This window comes from Dermacentor silvarum, chromosome 11 (assembly GCF_013339745.2).
Source record: "Dermacentor silvarum isolate Dsil-2018 chromosome 11, BIME_Dsil_1.4, whole genome shotgun sequence".
Taxonomy (NCBI): Eukaryota; Metazoa; Arthropoda; class Arachnida; order Ixodida; family Ixodidae; genus Dermacentor; species Dermacentor silvarum.
In genome coordinates this window covers 106,967,954-106,986,342 of record NC_051164.1, presented here as the reverse complement: position 1 = coordinate 106,986,342, position 18,389 = coordinate 106,967,954, and the positions used below count along the sequence as shown (strand labels likewise).

General features: G+C 46.1%; 2 protein-coding genes across 5 annotated transcripts in view; one reads left to right on the top strand and one right to left on the bottom strand.

Annotated features, from left to right (window-relative positions):
* LOC119432983 (proton-coupled folate transporter) overlaps positions 1-18,389 on the bottom strand; it is a 611,776-nt gene that overhangs the window by 466,809 nt on the left and 126,578 nt on the right. The gene's annotated exons all lie outside the window — the stretch shown is intronic.
* Positions 1-18,389, top strand: part of LOC119433455 (pyrokinin-1 receptor) — a 186,795-nt gene that overhangs the window by 51,450 nt on the left and 116,956 nt on the right. Inside the window, exon 2 of the mRNA XM_037700664.2 lies at positions 16,068-17,171. Coding sequence (XP_037556592.1) covers positions 16,166-17,171 — 1,006 coding nt within the window. The 5' untranslated portion in view covers positions 16,068-16,165. The remainder of the gene's footprint in view (positions 1-16,067; positions 17,172-18,389) is intronic.

The following is an 18,389-nucleotide window of genomic DNA, read 5'->3' as shown; positions in this document are numbered from 1 at the left end:
TAGAATATACGTCTGCCAGAAACGCGAAGACCAGAAAAGCAAGGGCCGCAGTGAGAACGGTGAATCCTCCGCGTTCACGGCATGATGCGCGGCTCTCGGTCCGCGGCGTGCAGCAAGGGCATTTCAAACCGCGCAATTCAGGGTCGACGGTCACGACAGCGCTACGCTTCGCCGCCGCTCGCGCACGAGCGCTTCCCCTCCCCCACCCCTTCGCCCACCTCTTTCACTTCCCTTGTCCAATCTGTACCCTTCCTCGAGCACCTCACAGTGGAGCCCATCTCGTCAGAGGTCGTCGGTGGATAGCGGCAGCATAAACACTGCGCGGCGGCTTCGCTGCGAGCTCCCAAAAATAGACGAGCAGCCCCGCGCGCCGGGCTTAATGTATTTGTCGTGCAGGTGGTGCTTTGCATGAACGAGCGCAAGGGCGGTTGCCGAGATTACGCCGACGGCGACGAACGTGACGATACCCTTCGAGTGGGCGAAAAGGACGGGCCTCTTCGGTGGTGACGACGAATTAACTAATTGCGCCTTGGTTCCTTCTTTTTTTCTTCTTCTTCTTTATTTCTTTTTTCTCTGTGGCGAGGACAAAACGATTACGTCCATCAGCGTACAGCGCAGTTTGTACAGTTAGGAGGAGACGAAGTTTTCGATGATGCAACGAGAGAGGAAGTGGAGAAGCTTACATCCGCGCGAAATAGTCTCTCCGTTGGCGAATTCTATATAAGCAAACTATAAGCACTCTCATTGGAGCACAATAGACTGACGGGTTAGTTGACACTACATTTTGAAAACTGCAGCGCTTGACACACAGGAAGACGAGTGAACGTACATGAGCAAGGCGCTTGTCCATGTTCTCTCTCTATTTTTTTTTGTTCTATTTTTATTGAAGGGAGAGGTTGGCGCATTTAGATGACATCGGCTACCCTTCGCCATAAAATGATATCACGAAACGGGCTGACAAACACTGTACGCGTTTATGCTATCTGACTGCATTCAGAGTTCTCCACACGATTTCAGGAAGCCTCAAAAGATAGTGCATGTAAAGTTCTCCAAGCGGTTAATAACCTCACGGGAGCGTCGAGTGAGAAGACCGGCACGACGGCCAGCGCCGTGTCGTGGAGCGCAGCTATATTAAAGTTGCGATAGAAGGCGCATGCGCACAGAGCATACTCTTGTCTGAGCATCGTGTGCTAGGCTATTCCGTTAAACTCCACACGGCTGCTGCAGCGTATCCGCTTGCAAAGTTAGCAGAAATGCACACACGTACTCCTGCGCGCTCGATAGTTACAATAAGCGGCTTCAAACGACAGATGTGCTGATAAACAGCAGGTCCTCGAATCGAATAGTCATTAATTGAAAATACGAATGTGTTTCGATTACTTCACGTCGTCGACTGTACAAGCCAAGTTAAACTAAGCTAACCGAGCGTGTTGCAATACCATCCCCATAAACAACAACCAGAAGCTTCAAATATTCGACGTTCACGCCAAGGACAGAACCTATTCTCGATGGCTCGATGCTCGACCTTGCGTCTTGATTAGTAAGAATGCCCGAAGTCCCTTGTTCTTGCAGAACACTTGCTTTCGTAAGAACATTTTTGGTATAGCTGACTGGGAAAAAATTATTTTTGTTCTCTGCATTTGCCTGACATCCTGAAAGACAAGTCCTCAAGCAGTCTTTTTCAGGGTTCATAAACTTAACTCGAGCACTCCAGCGTCGTTCGCGAGAACTGAAAAAACTGTCGCAATCATGTCTGTCGATGGCAAGGGCAATACACTTCAATATCTTATTTTTTTGTAATGTGCAGCCACGTGCGAACTTCAAGATCTTTAGCGATTAAAAAAAAAAGCACTCTGGTTTCTGAATCAAAAAGGATAACAGCCCTTTTTCAAATACGTGCTTGCTATGGAAGCTGTCTAATGAAAGCTGTAAACGTAAGCCTGAATACTAGTACGATACTGCAGCTGAAAGATCGATAACAAAACGACCGCCACACAGCGTTAACGCACGTGGTGTATAATAAATGTGTGCACCTCAGCTTACAGGTAGAATGAGCGAGATCGTCGACCCCAAGGATTTTTTAATGGGCTTGAAGGAGAGAGGGTCATTTATTAGGATAGAAAAGACACCTGACACTCAGCATTGGGGAAGGGTAATGGGACAAACAAATAACGAGAGAAAAGTGTTAATGATGAGGACAAAAATGGTGGTCAATGAACATAAGCCGCGGAATCTTCAAAGATTGAAATCAAGACCACTCTAGTAGAAGAATTTGATGATAGGATTCAAGGTTTGACGCACTCGAAAATGGTCCAGCCGAGGTCCCAAGAGAATCTTTTCAGGCAAAAATTCGTCAACTTTGACAGAAGCGCTGCCAGTGATTGTCTTTCCACTGCTTACAGGTGCTTTAAGGAGATGCCGGTAACCAGTGCGTTCATTTTCGTGCTACCTGACTAAGCTGTTCCCTCTTGTCCGCAGTTCGGTCGAGATGTTAAACAGGTTTGCCATACGAGCAGGAATAACAGCTGCGCCAATTCGAGTGAAAAAGAACCTTGAAAAACTCTGAGATGCTTTAATGAAAAATTCTTGCAGATCCCACGCTATGTGGGAATATGCTAATGTCAAGCATTTGAATGCGCAACGGATGTCCGTAAGTGTTAATTAAATGTTTATTAAATAGATACCAAATGACGTGGGATCTGCAAAGATAATAAGAAAACAGTAAGGGTTGATGTAGTCGACTCGCGTGTCAAAAAAAAAAAAAGAAATGCGTTTGTCCATTGAGGTGCAGGAAACTGACGGGAATAGTTATTAGCGGAAAACTAGGTCACCGGTTCGAATTGCTGACCCCGACGACCGAATTCTTGTTCAGTTTGATTGCAGTGAAAAAAAAATTGCCCGCCAATCCACCCTGTGAAGGTGGTTGGAAAGCGAAGCTTTTTACGCCACCCTCACGGTGACTGCGGCGCACTTGATATTTCACACACTACAACGTAACTTTAACCACGGCCTTTATTATTATTTACTTCACAACAATGTTCACTACTGCTTTATGATCGGTGTGATATACACTACTAGACTACCCCATGGTGGGGTAGTCTAGAAAATGAACCGAAGCAGTTACTAGGCTGGAAGGGTTTCGAATGACGTCAACCCTCTTTCAAGCAGCTGCATAAGCTTTGCAACAGCTGCAATCTAATCTTACGGACCGCGCCGAGCCTGTTTCCGTTGTTTGCCCGCAGCCCTTATCATCCATCATGTTGGCTCATCACTTTGAAGCTTGTTTTTGTGGTTTTTCTTGCGAAAACGAGTGCTTAGTTGTACGCTGAATGCCTGAATTCAAGTAAGCTATACTGCTATACCTGCAATTGTTAGCGGTTCGTCGGGATCGTTTTTTGATTACAACGACGGACACGACAGAACCCTTGGCTGGTAGAGGTACAAAGCTTCGCTTTAAAATGGAGGACGCTTAAGCATCGCCTTTAAGAGTGGAACGCGATAGCGTTATGGGGCTCCATTCGCACCACATTTTTCTTTATGAATAGGCTTCACTGCAACATACAACGTGGGAATGCCAGCTTACAAAGACCAAGCTTACACTGATCCCCTTAAAGTCAGCTTCACTTTTAAACACAAATGCACTGCTGGGAAGTCATTTTACAGGAGCAATTTAAGCCGTCTTATATCAAGATGTGAAGGCCCTAGGACCTTTTTTTATTATTTTATTAATTGTTTGCTGTTGCCCCGAGGCGCGCGCGTGTCCAATATTTAGAAAGGCTTGGTTTCCAACACTCCCCTCAATGTTGCCTAGAACCAAAGTATAGCGAAACATCATCAGAATTGGAATACGCTTAAGCTTCGCCTTTAAGAATGGAACGCGATAACATTGAAAGATCCCTGGCTGCTTATCACGCTTTTTTCTCGTATATTCAAATTACAATCCGACGCTATCACGCCTCTAGGTTGTGGTTAAGTCGTACTTTACGATTTTTCTGACGGATTTTACTTTGAGAAATTCAATTTTTGTTCACTAACGCCTTGCGCCACGCGGAGGGCCTGTGTGGTCAGGGTGGTTCGGGATGATGTGGTTCGGCATGATTATTTCCGCCAGGCGCCGATGCTTAACGCCGATGCCGGATTTTCTGCGACACGGGGCCCTTAACACTATCGCGTTAATAGGCTCGTGCACCGCGTTTTTGGTGCACGCATTGGACGTAGTTGGCCAATATCAATTCAGAGCCAACCCCCCCCCCCCCCTCCAATCCCTAAGGCGTCCCTAATAGCCCGTGTGTTCCTACGGCACATTGACGTCCGTCAATCAAAGAAGCTTTCCATACTCCGGCCCCGCAGCCAGAGTGCTCGGGCGCTTTCGTGTCCGGTAGAGATGCGTATGTGTAATTAACTTTGCATCCTCATTCATCACTCGCACTTTTGAAATCACGCTACAACCAATTTCGTCTGATTGAGTGCCTTTAGGCACTGAGTCCGCGTTGAATACTATTGCGTTAGATTACACATTGCGCAATGTGAACTTCAGTGTTGTGTTCCACATTGAGCGATTTGCTAAACAATATCCTATAGACACAGGTACACAGGAAGATGGAGTATTGAGGTATTTAACCGTAGTCGAACCAAGGCTTCAGGCCGGAGCCAACCTTTACAACAATACCGAGAGGCGCGAAAGGCCGGTTCTTCCAATGAAGCAGGGTGAGGGAAAAAAATCAAAATATTCCCCACGTCTAAGCAGCCGTCGTCAATACGGTGGGTCTAGATTTCAAAGCATGCTGGAGATAACGAAAGATAGGGTTGAAAATTAAACGATAAAAATAAAATTAAAATAATTTACGGAAAAGAGATGGGAAAGAAATTCTGTTGTATCAAGGGGTTAAGCATAATAAGTTTAGAAAGTGCAAGTAGATCGAGCTCCAGAGACTTCGCTTGTTCGCCCACTGTTGAACATTCCATAGAAGAGTGCGACGCAATTTCGGAGGCCATACTGCTTTAAGTAAGACTCTTTTAGGGCTTTTCTTTTTCACTTTGCTATTTACTTCCATGTTTTCCATTTTTCCCTTTCTTACGTTCTTTTCATATTTTCTCTTTTCTTTTTTTTTCTTTTTTTTTTTTTGCTCGGCGTGTAATAGACAGCTCAGGTTGCGCTGCTTTCTCCAACGCCTACATAGCGGTCATTGGATCGCCTGAAATTGCCACGCAAGCGCCACCAGAAGCGTTCCAATATTGCGAAGGAACGGACAGAAGAATTCGGTTGCGAAAGTGAAAAGCTACGTTCGCTGCAACTGGTGCCAATGGGCCACGGCCATTTCAACGCCCACCAGGTGGCGCCTGGATGTGCGCCGGCGAACGACATCTGCGCAATCTGTCGCCTCTTTGTGCAATGAAAAATAAAATGACTTTCGAGCAATTTGCATCCCGAAAAAAAGAGAGAGAGACACTGAACGCTTCGAGCAATTCGCGAGACAGATTTCTGAAGTAGTAGACGGGGTGAAGCCATTCGAATGGGACCCATACATCCCGAGAAAGTCTCCCTCAATTCCGACGCTCGCCAAATGGCGCCCGCGTTCTTGGTGTCCAAAAAAGGTAAAAAATAAAAGCAAAAACGGAACTCTTTACTAACATCTTAGTTCCTGCAGCGTCCCCTTACGTCCGTATTTCATGCTGTAGCTTTCCGTTACCCTATAGTCAACCTGTTAAAAATTTACCCGAGCAATATGTGCGAAGCTTTGAGCGCGAAAGTGTTGCATTCTCGAGAGGTGCTCTGAACAAGGTCTGCAACTAGAGCTTGGGAAAAAAGAACAGCCATATTCTAAAGGCGCCGAACCAAATCATTGTGACTCTTTCGTGTTTCCTACAAAATTTATTTCTAGAGAAAGCACGCTGCCCGGTAAGGAATTTAACTTAACGTCAACGAAATTTTCGATAGATCTTCTAACGCTACATGTAACGGTGATTATAAGCATCTTTCACTAAATCACAGAAAGAATGTTTCATTAGAAAGCTGTATTGCCCCAACACATTTTATGTTCACTGCGTTTACGTTTAGATGGCTGTCAAATCAGAAACAAATAGTTTGCCACTGCCCTTAAACCCGTGGGGAGTTTTCCAGTGTGAAATGCTGAGGCTAGTGATAAAAAATGCACTTTTGGGACGAAACGTCCGGCCGAACTGAATGAAAACGTGAAATAGCGATAATTGTTCCCAGTGGTTTCGTGTGGCATTGCTCTCTCTGAACACAAAGGGACGCCTTATTACCTTAGTGTTTCACTGCAAACAAGAAAGAAATTGGGTCTAGGTCCTTAAACATGGTCTAGTAAAATCCTACTGACCGTACTTGATTAACAAAAATAGAGAGTTCATGACTGTAAAGACGCGGGTATGCACTGCCCATAGACTGCGAATCGATGGACAGAAATAGGAAACAACTTTTCATAATACACTGTTTATATACAAGCAACACAGACTATAAAGATCTATAAGCAGTCTATAGATTGTCTAAATATGTTTAGCAAAGTATACGTTTTTAAGTGGCCTTTGCATGGCTATTGACAGTTCTCAAGGAGCGTTCGTTCACCATATAATGATCCTGTTTGCAAGCAGCACCACTCATTCAGATACACAACTTAACATGCTGTGGGAAAGGAACAATATCGCTCAAGCTCCGACATGCAATCATTCTCTATTTCCCGCCCCTCAATCGCGGATGTTAAAAAATGAAAAGGGCGCTGCATGGTAAGCCTCTTACTGGCACATCGCTTGCTTAAGCTAAAGCGACAGCAGCAGAAAATTCGTGAACAAAGCCTTTCGAAGCGATCAGTAACAATGGTTCGGCAAAACCTGTCTTCGGTGCAGAAAATGCCATCTAATGACAAAATTGTAGGCTTAAGGCCAGGCAAGCACTTCCAGTACCCATTAAAGGATGCACCTCCTCATAAAGAAATGACTTCTTGTTGACTTTTGTGACATAGAAATGAGGCTACACCTTGCGCTCTATCGCGGGAATTGTTTTATATTTGTCTGTAACGCAGCGAGTTTTATAGGAGAGAAAGTTTCCTAACAAATGGCGGTGCCTGTAAAGACCGCTTTAAGTATTGCACCCTTTCGATGTACTCGATCGCTGGTGGCAAGGAATCTGTCACGGCATGTCAAATTGTTCAAGCTCTTCTGGATATCAGCTTTACAACAACGTAAGCTACATGGCGTTTGCCAGACGCAGTGCGCCGGGAGGCTCGTTTTTTCTCTGTACACGGGCTTCTACTTTTCAATAGCCACTGTCTGCAGTTGACCAAGATGCCGGAATGGTGGACAGCTGCAACTTTCCTTTTCACGCAACACAGGATCCACAAGATGTAGGAGAATGAAAAGTGCAGAGGATGCTAGAGTGATAGTCTGTTAAACAGGCACATGTACATAGACAGAGCCACAAGCTCCATAGATCTACAATGAAAAGTGCAGAGGATGCTGGAATGACACTCTGATAAACACGCACATGCACATAGACAAACAGATTGACCGAGACACAAGCACAGACAGTCATTTAGAGGTTGCACCTTGGTGCCGGTACGATGACATGTGTCGCCACGTAACATGCGAGCAAAGGGACGAACCTTCCCGTCTTCTTAAAGTTCTAAGAATTCTCAAAGACACCACGTGGAGGCAGCTTCGAGAACCACGGCAGTGTAAGCCGCAATCGCCGCAACGTGTCAACTCTTAGACAGTCCGTTTGGCTCACTGATACTTTCGATTCGTAGAAGTGCATCAACTACTTCACGGGTATTTCTGTCCTCGTTCTGTTAAATCATATACTCTGCAAAAGAAAATAATAAGGTATAAGCGAACGAGGTGACGAGCGTGCGCCCAGCTTTCTTTCTAGTTCTTTCTCCAAGCGTCACATAAAGAAGACCTTCTCTACCTCGGCTCCACTTCTTGGTTTTTAACAGTATGAACACGGCTCTTTTACTAACGCATGCGCTTGTCAAGAGACTACGTTGGCATGCGGCGCATTCGTCGAGTGCGAAAGGGAAAGCAGCTACCGCGGTTATTGTTATGTGAAGTTTTGCCAGACAGGATAAACCGAGCAGAAACCGCGATTTCCGTAGTGTTCATGCACGGTGGTGGGCATTGGGAAGGACAGTTTCTGGGGAGAGCCATGTTCAGTCAAGGCCGACAGGGACGTTCCGTTGCAAAAGCTCCACGAGTTGCACACAGCACGAAATGGACCAAATAATATATGGCGCGCGCAACTCGCGGACAGGTGTTTCCACTCGGGACCATCTCGCTCCTACCTCTCGCAAGCACGTACGGCGCGCCCCGGCTGTCAAAAGCGCACCCACGAAGAACGGCCCTCACGTCGCCACAGGCGAGACTTGAGAAACTAGGCCAAGCCTCTGGTGGAAAATTTTTCTCGCCGTGGGTCAGGTCGCACCCGTAAGCTGATAAGGACGAGAATAAAGAAAATGTACGTCCTTTTTTTCTGACGTTTATGGTTTCACGTATATACCCCGTTCTGGTGATCCCTTGCCGTCCCAACCGGGTGTCCATCAAACAACCCGTTCCTTCGTTTCATGTGGTTCTATCTTTCTTTTTTTTTTTCAGTAGCAACCGCTCTATGTGCTTAACTCTTGCATTTGAAGAAGCAACCAGAACCCAACAATTCCTGCCGGCGCTTCTTCCATTAAAAGCGCGCAGACAACGCAGGTGAGCTTAACTAATCGATGTATTCGCGGTGTCAGCGAGCAGTCCCAGCACCTATCTAGAAAGGACCCTGCAGTTTTGTTGTGCTGTAACGTTTTGATTTCTAGTGTTCGTGTAAGGAGACAGTCGTTGTATTTTAAAAAAAGTAAAAACACTGCTGCATTTCCCAAGCCAAGAAAACTAGGACTTCTCTGAACACCGTGGAAGCAATCTAACAAGAGTAAGATGCTTGCATCTCCTGTAATGCCTAACGTGTCATATGTGCCACGCCGAATTAGTATCTTAAAATTCTGATTTAAGCACAGGCTATCTAACATGACATAGCTTATAGCAGCAATTCTCATACGCTGGAATGAGTTTCTAGCTGTGGATGGTGCAGCAAACCAATTGCTAATGAGCAATATGATTAAGATCGAACTGAAGTAACACTCCTTGTTTTTGTACAAACATACCTGTCCATTGCCAGAAATAGAAGTGAACAAGTTAGTAATTTTTCTTAACGTGAAACTGTGTTCGGGCATTACAGGGTTAAGTATTGTGGTATGGAACAAGTACGATGTATACACTGTACTTGAAATATACCTGTAGCAGCAGGCACGTTATTACGTGCAATGAAAGATCCGTTAAAGTGCCCCTCTCGTTAAGTACCGTGTAGACGCGTCTCAAGTGAGCGCCCCGTTACGTTATATAAAGGAACAAGTGGGAAAGCGCACGTAGCAAGCAATTTTACTTTCCAACGTTCCGGCCGAGCTACCATGGCCATGGTGTGGCGCTGGCTACCACTCTCAGAAATATCTGGTACACATACACAAATACCCAGGAAAGTAGACTGCGTTGTAGCATCTCACTTAAACATCAAGACAAAGCATCGCTTTAGCATCAAGCCCACCGTAGCACAAAGCGAAATGCTCTCTCTCTGTGTCTTTTTTTTTTTTTCAAGAGCACCTCGCTTGCGATGCTTAAAGGTTGGTGACCGTAACACGCCGGATGTTTTGTCAGCAATGACTTTTTGAGGCGTCTCGGGCGCCAGCTGGCTCACATCGTCGCTTTTGCGAGCTAATGCCAACAAATGTTTTGAAGCTCGCTTTTCAGCCACCTCGCGTGTGATGCCAGAGAAATAAAAAAGAAATCCCGTGGAACGGCACAGCTTTTGCGATTCATTTCAGCCCGCGTACAAGCTGCTCCGCTTGACTGACACAAACAGATGACGATCACGGTGCGCCAAAAATATGGCCTCTGTGTTAACGTCAATCAGTCAATCACGCCGCAGTCTCTGAGGCCACACAGCTGTGCCGCATGCAGGGCTTCGCCGCTGTATTGCAAGCTCACAACCTGGTTTGATTTGAAGGATTATTCATTGAGAGAAATGTTTCCTACTGTTACAATGTGGCTCAGTATAGCCTCCACAGATATCATATTGGATGGCCCCCTGAGTATCCTTACTTACAATTAACGCCACGAGCGCGTCCTACTTTGTCGTGTATCTTGCTGCACTGTTTGTTTAAGCGAAGCTTCATACGTTGTTCGCGGGAGTCCTTCCCTAAAGCGGTCAGATAGTCGCGCTTCTCGTTTCTGTGCGCAAAGCTGTTCGAGATAATTTGCTAATGATTGATAAATAGTAGGTAATAATATGATATCGCTTTTGTGCTGCTTTATAGAGGGTCTCGCGCACGTGATAATAGCAGCTAACATGTGACACCAAGAAACTTCTGGTCACACGCCTTAGCAATCTACAATGCCGAAACAAAAAGTGTGCTTTGTAAGTTGTTTCCAGGCATACAAAGTCTCTTTTTACGTTTTAGAATAAAAGGAAGGCGCATAAGGTCGCAATATTTATCTTTCGCATACCTTACGGCAAACTTTACAACTGATTATATATTATTATTTCAAAAATACGCCTAGAGGACCTCAGAGATGGCATTACATAGAGGTGGGGCTAACACAATACATGAGTATTACAACATTTACTAAACATATTTTAGTGAAGTCGTAACACACTTGTAAACAGTGTGTATTAATCAGTAATAAAGAATAAAAAGCTTACAAAAAAAGGCATACTACAAGTGTGACACAATATAAGTAAAAAGAGAGTGAGAGAGTCAGAAGAAAGGGTAAAAACAGGGAGGTTAACCAGTGAGGAAGATCCGGTTTGCTACCCTGCTCTCGGTAGAGAGGGGAGGGGGAGGTTAAGTGACAGGAAAGTAAAGAGAGAGAGAGAATGCAGCACAGACTACGATACAATACATGTGCACTGAATTCAAGTTACAACACATTGAAAATTAGTACAGAGCATATTTATTATCAAGTATTACAAAACGCAACAACCAGAAAAATATACAGGAACAGTGAATTATCATTAAAAATATCAAAATCGATTTCGGTGAATACAAATGATAAAAGAGAGAGAGAAAACACTATAGAGCGTAGAATGAATGAACTTGCAAAACGATTGGAGTAGAATGTTAGGCGCTTATTTTGCACGGGTGATGGCCGCGTAGAAAAATGGCTGCAGCAAACAAAGGAATCATCGTGAAGAATTGAATGATGGTAAAGCTTGTGAATGAGAGAGAGGCACGCGTTTTTGCGATGATACGATAAGCTTTCTAACTGGGCTCGATTTCTCAGTTACGTGTTGCTAGAAGGACGCGAGTAATCAGAAAAATTTAAAGCACACAGCACAGTTCTGCAAGGGTTCAAAGTTATGAATTATGTAGGGTGAAGACGTGTTGAAAATCTGAGGGCTCCTGTTCTAATGTTACTGCTGCTGTTCTCTAAACTCGTGGCTCATATCCCACTAATGCACTCCTGCTACCCACCCTTGTTTCTTTTGCTATGTAACTAAATTTAGTGGGCTGTGTCAGTGGATAAAACAGGAAGCCTTCCAGGGCCTCAGTTTGTAAGCAGCGAAAGGGTGTGTAACCACGAGCACACTACGCAGCAGCGTCCAAGCCAGCACGAAAGAGTCTCGGGGCAGTTTGGTCATTGCCTATTCCTTGGATAACTGTCCTAATTGACCTTTAACGTCGTTCAGTGTACGAGCCATTCCATAAAGTTTAGAGAGCATCTTTATGAAACTTAGAGAAAATGTTTAAAGAGAATTCTGACGGCTGCACTCAAGCACCTACCTTGAGAACTATGGTTATCACGTGGATTCGTCTGATCTTAATGTATGTGGCTTCGCACGTTCTTGTGGCTTTGCTTACTACGCTTTACGCGCCTCTATTCGCTTAAAGTTAAAAGCAGTCTTATTTTTTTAAACGTAAAAAGCAATAAGATCGTGCGGGCAATCCGTATTAACTAGCGCCGCCTCTAGTACTTCTTATAACAAAATCTTTGTACCATTACACAGCACGAGTCAGTTAGGTAGTACGCTCGAAACAAGATAGTTTTTTCGACATACCACTCGTGGTTAGGAGCCATGTTTAGAATTCTACAATTCATAACATCTCTCAAAGCCAACTTTCTTTTTTTACAGTTTTCTATGATAGCGAAAATTAAAATGCAATAGCGCATAAGCTTAGAAGAACGCCAATTTTTCGTACTAACTACACGGACTCCCCTTGACAATAATCATACACAACTATTTATGCCACGGGTCAAATTTCTAGACTTATTGAGCAAAATTAATTTTAATGAGGCTCAATTTAACCCAGAAATTTGTGTGACAAGGGAAACTACACTACAAACAGTCCCTCCTGAATTACTCAACGTTGTGAATGTGTCTTAAGGCATCGCATCGGGGAAAAATTACGGGACACGCCCATTAGTATGTTATGCTCATACGTTTGGTACTTAGTTATCATGAAAATATTTAAGTCAGCCCTTTTCTTTTTTTAGCATACATCAACGATTTACCCGACTCTCCCTCGGAAGACTGCATTTTATACGCGGACGATACCAATATTTTCATGACAGCTGGTACGGAAACAATACTTTACAAAAAAAAAGACAATTATGCCCTGTTAAAACTAACTAACTGGCTTCAATCTAACTGTCTTGTCGCAAATACAAAGAAAAGTAACCGTATAGTTTTCGCTGCAAAAAACCCTCGACTAATGGACACTAAATCATTGAACTTCAACAACTCTCCTTTGCAAAGGGTTAACGAGACGAAATCTTTTTGCGCCTCCCTCGACAGTCAACTAAAGTGACATACACTAGAGTGGCACGCCCAGCAGGAATAGTGGAGAGTAGCGTGGGAAGCCACAATATGGGCAGGTATGAGGGGACTATGTTGGGTAGAAGTGGATTGGTGTTGCGAGGCAGGGGAAAAAGTTGGTCTGAAGCTGGCCCCATGTGACAGCTTCGGAGCGAGTCAGAGGGGGGTGAGGCGAGGGTAAAGAGAAGCGGGCATTGCGGTAGCATGCGAGGGTGTCTGCTTATTCGTCGACGTGAACGGGTGCGATGTCCGAGGCGGACGGACTTCTAACGCACTGCGCGTCTCTGGAGACATTCGAACACTCCACGCGTGGGCCGCGCGTACTCGTCGGTACCGTGACAACCTGACAACGCCAACGGCGATGGCGCAAACGTGACTCGAGCGTCCGTATAATTGCAGTGATCAATGGGTTTTAACGGCACAAGGGCCAGTTCTGGCCAAAGAGCGCCAACCGTGTTTAATTGTAGAAAAGCAACTGACTGTGGAGAAAGAAGACCTAATGGAAGCGACGAAAAAAAAAAAAAGACTCGTCCATAAAACGACGGTCTTGCTTTCTTATTTGCAAAGTCGACACGAGCGTACTAAAAGTCTATCAAAGCCCATCGAAACTGTTTTTTCGTGTCCTATTAACGTAATTAGCGCACTTCCGAAAGTCTGCCACTCCGTGAAAGCAGCTGCGACTGCTAGCCGCAGGTAAATGAACCCGATGGGAGTTTTGTGCAAACACCGCTGTGCGAGCTCTCCAGGCATCTATCGTTTCGGACCGTTGTCCCCTAACGACTATTAAGGGACCCCTCGACATCCGGAAGGACTTGTCGTGAAACAGAACTTCCCAGGCATTATGGCGCTGGTTGGTGCACAAGCCAACCCTTCGGAAGCAAAAACTCTAGAGCACACATTCTTTCTTTTCCTTTCTAGGGCGTCTAGCGTATTCCCCGAAGAGGCCTATAGAGTGTCGCTGTGTAATTAACGCTTTCAGAGAAGAGATTATTGTTTTCCCGCCATCCAGCTGAGCACCATCCTATAGCATAGCGGTATGAGAGTACATTATATCCCGATACACATCGTTTGTTCATTGTCATGGCGCTGCCACTACATGCGTGATAATGTCTCGTTCACGCTTCTCCTCAGTCTTTTCTTCTGTTTTTTTTTTTTTTTTCAATTTTAGTGTATCTGTAATGCGACAGTGCGAGAAAGCTGGCAAGATCCTCAGATATATAGCGGGATGCGCTTAGCGAAAGAACATTGTCAGAAACAGTGACTGCATATTAGATAGCACAAAAAGATATGCTTCCTTCCCCCCCCCCCTCCATTTTTTCTAGAAAGTACCTACTTCCGATTCTGCAGGATTCATTTCTTGCGCGTGTTGTATATACGGCTAGTTTTTCATATTCGGATACCTCTCCGACGCTTCAGTTTAGATGAACTCATTCACCAAGATAGAAAACTGCCTTTATCGAAAATGGTGCTCCACGGCCTTCGATGTTAAGCGCAGGCGCGTATCAATTACTGCCAATGTTGATTACTCTGTGTATAGGAACCGGCTTTACCAGATAGGCTGTTATGCTACTAACTGCACTGCGAAACTGTAACGATAGTTGACGCAGGTGCACTGGCGTCGCTGCTAATCGTTTTCGCGGTGTTCACACAAACATTTGTTTTCAGATGTTATCCTTGTTACCCATGTGCCTGTTTCTTAACTCTTTATAGCCATCGCAGTAAGGACAGCAGCAGAATTAAACGGACCTTTACAACAAGTTCAAGTGCAGCATGATAAACGCTGTCGCGATCCTATTATTTAAATGTCTCAAGCTTGTTTACCAGACGGCTTCGGCAACGTAAACGAATTTCCGATGCAAACTCTCATATTATCTTAATTTTACAAAGGCGAGCTCAACTAACCCCCCCCCCCCCTAACTCCCGCGCACGCCTTACAAAATGTAAGCCATCTGCAAAGTCGAAGAGAGAAAAAATGTAAATGCATTACAACTCAAAACAAGCTGAACTTCGTTTGCGTTGCTTCTAGCAAGCGTAAACTCGTAAAAGGATACCGCCTCGTCGCGTCCAATCCCATTTCAGTCGATTTCGAGCGGAGCGCCGACTGGACAAATAGTTTACGTTTTCGGCGGCGCGCCTTTTCGCGTTAAATGAACAATCGATGCAAATAACGGGAAGCGTGGTTCTGGGCTTTGTAAGCCCTTGGGTCATGGTCTCTGGGCTGAGCACAATGAACGAACGCGTTGAAAGAGATTGCAAGCGGGCGTCGTTAATCGCTTAGCACCCATTTGTTTACTGGCCGTACGACGTGCGACGGGAAGTCGGGGCACTAACGATTAACGGACAATTAAAGCGTTTACTGCTCAGCTCTAAAGCTTTAGCGTCTCTATTCAAAAGCGGTGTAACAACGAATCTGTGTGGACAATGGCGTTCAACTGCTCTCCAATGTTTTCGTCCCGCCATCAAATGGCGTTGTCGTGGTGCATGAAGGTGCCTTTTAAGAAGTGTGGATCGCAATACGCATCCTTATAGATGCACAAGTTGCACTTTATTTGTATGTAATTAAGCAGCAAGATTTCCGAAATTTAAACAACTTGTGGTAGTCGGATGTCCTTGAATCATCAGTGCACTTTTCGCTGGCTTTTCGCAGGGTTTTGTCTTAATTTTTCGTTTAATAATGAACTTCCTAATATTTAAGTATCTAGCTCATTCAAATGCTTAAGTGTTCTGCTACTACCGAACAACTAATCGCATCATTCCTTGTAGTTGAAAAGCCTTTCGCGCATAATCAACGAAGTGACAGGAATTATAATACTACATACGTTTAAATACTAAATAGAATGCGAGCCCGAGATCACTGCACGGACCCACTCAGCTTAGATTAATTACTCATGGAATTATGATATTTGATTAAAATAGGAAATATCACAGAAATATAATAAATATGAGGGCAGACAACTCATAGAAAAGAAGGGGCACTTGACATTACCAGCGTTATCCACGCCATGTTTACGCACAGAGTCAGGTTTCACCATTCTCAAAACTCGGGCCTCGCGGCACACCAGATGCTTAAAGCGGATAGGGTCGCGTGAATAGTAAAATGCATGTAGGAAGCGGCACGTGATTCAGAACTCAGTTCTTTAGTTCAGTGGCTAATAAAGGGACATTGTTTAATGGGGTTACGTGTTTTATCTTCTTTATGCAGATCGCAGCGGTAGGAGACGTCGGCCACACGACCACAATGAAGGAGCTTACGACGACCACGACGAGACAGGTCCGGTCACCTTCCGAGGCCAGAGGAGCATGATCCCACCGCAGCCGGCGTCTTCCCTGGCGCATACGGACGCTTCCACCAACATGGCTTCCGCCGACGAAGACGACACGGGTCCGCTCGTCGACGACCCCCTGGCGACGCTAAACGCGTCAGTGGCCGCCGAGATGCTCCTCCTGGCGCTGGGCCCCAAGCGCGACCCACTGACCACGGTCATCCCAATGACGCTCATCTACTCCGTCCTGCTCGTCTCCGGAGTGGTCGGCAACGTCTGCACGTGCATCGTCATCGCGCGCAACCGGTACATGCACACGGCGACCAACTACTACCTCTTCAGCTTGGCCGTCTCAGACCTCCTCCTCCTGGTGCTCGGGCTACCGCAAGAACTGTACCAACTCTGGCAGCGGCACCCGTACGTGTTCGGAGAGGCCTTCTGCGTGCTCCGAGGCCTGACCTCGGAGACCTCGACCAACGCGTCCATATTGACCATCACGGCGTTCACCATCGAACGCTACGTGGCCATCTGCCACCCGCTCCGGGCCCACACCATGTCCAAGCTGTCCCGGGCCGTCAAGTTCGTCGTGGCCATCTGGGTCCTGAGCGCCGTGTGCGCCGTCCCGCTCGCGGTCCAGTTCGGCATCGTCCACCAGACGCTGGACGGCACCACGGTGCTGCCGGAGACGGCGGCGTGCACAGTCAAGGACCCGCTGGAGCACGCCTTCGAGCTGTCCACGTTCGTGTTCTTTCTGCTGCCCATGAGCGTCATCCTGGTGCTGTACGTCTGCATAGCGCTGCAGCTGAAGCGCTCCGACGCCCTCTCGCGCCAGGACGTGCACCACAAGTGCCCGACCTCAAACAACACCAGCAGCAGCGTCGTCAACGGGAAGGGCGGCGCCGACTCGTCCTCGGAACACAAGCAGAGCTCGGCCGTGGTGCAGCCGCTGCCCAGCAAGTTCCAGAGGGGCTGCCAGCTGAGGAAGTCGGTGCGGGGAGGAGCAGCCGCCTCGTCGTCCCGCAAGGCGGTCATCAACATGCTGAGTGAGTGTGCATGATAACTACATCCTTTGCTGATTCGATATTTCTCACTTCCAGCACCAAAGAACCATCCATGTTTGGCCTTTTTATCGCCCATCTGGCTACAAAAAAAAAAAAAAAACAATTGAAGGGCACTTAGGTATCCCTACGTGGGTGATTGCGAAAGTATTGCGATGGCCTCGTTCGCGTACTAGCGTGGACGTCCAAAGGAGGCGGGCGCAGCTACCGAACTGACAAGTCGAAGTCGAAGGTTTGTCCATCGGAGCGCATGACAGAACTCTCCGAAATCAGCGCACCGACTGGCAGCGCCGTGACGCGCGGCGCTGTATATAGACCAGCCACCGGCACGGCCCGTCTCGGTGACCACGTGACTTTTTGTACCATCTCCATACACACCGCCGCATTTCCCGCTTCATGAGCCATATAATGGTTTCGCATTAAAGAAAAACGAAAGTTGAGCGGCTTCATAGTTGATATTACTGAATAGCAGAAGACCCACCGTGGTGGCATAGCGGCATTGCGCTGCTAAGTTTTCAGCACGATTTTCAGTCGCTCTAAGCCTAATACTTGCCTAAAGAGCGCGGATAACTATTGAGCGGGAAATAAAGAGTGGAACAAGTGGAACAGACAAGTGCTGACTCGAGGATCGTCTGATCCTCTGGAACTGATGCTATGGGCGTGTTGTTAGCGGCGAAAATGTCCAATCATTGGCTGGTTGGCTATTTGTACAAAACGGCCGCATCGCGCAGGTACCATTTAATTAGCGTGAAAGCTTGATTTTCCATAAACTCTGTTGTGTCGCGGTACAACACCAGCCAGTACTAAACTACACTGCACCTTTCTGCGTATGGTAAGGATAACATGAAACCACCAGACAAAAGCATATAATAGCTCATATCTGCATTGAGTAGTGCAGAGTGCGGGCTCTTTTGGTTACCACTTGTTCATAACTTCGATACTTTGCTGACTACTCTGCTCACATATGACGTAAGTTGGCTGGTTTGCTTCTTTTAACAGCGAAGCTGTTTAAGCCAGCCGTAACTTGTGGTCCGTATCAAGAAACTGTCAAGAAAGTAAACGTTCTTGCCGAGGCAGGATTCGAACGCGCGTACCCGCGTTCCCAAGGCGAGCATCGTAACCACTAAGCTATACAGCCTTTCTTTCTTTATTTATTTCCAGGTTGGCTACAACCCTGAACAGGAGTTTGTCAGATCCCACTCG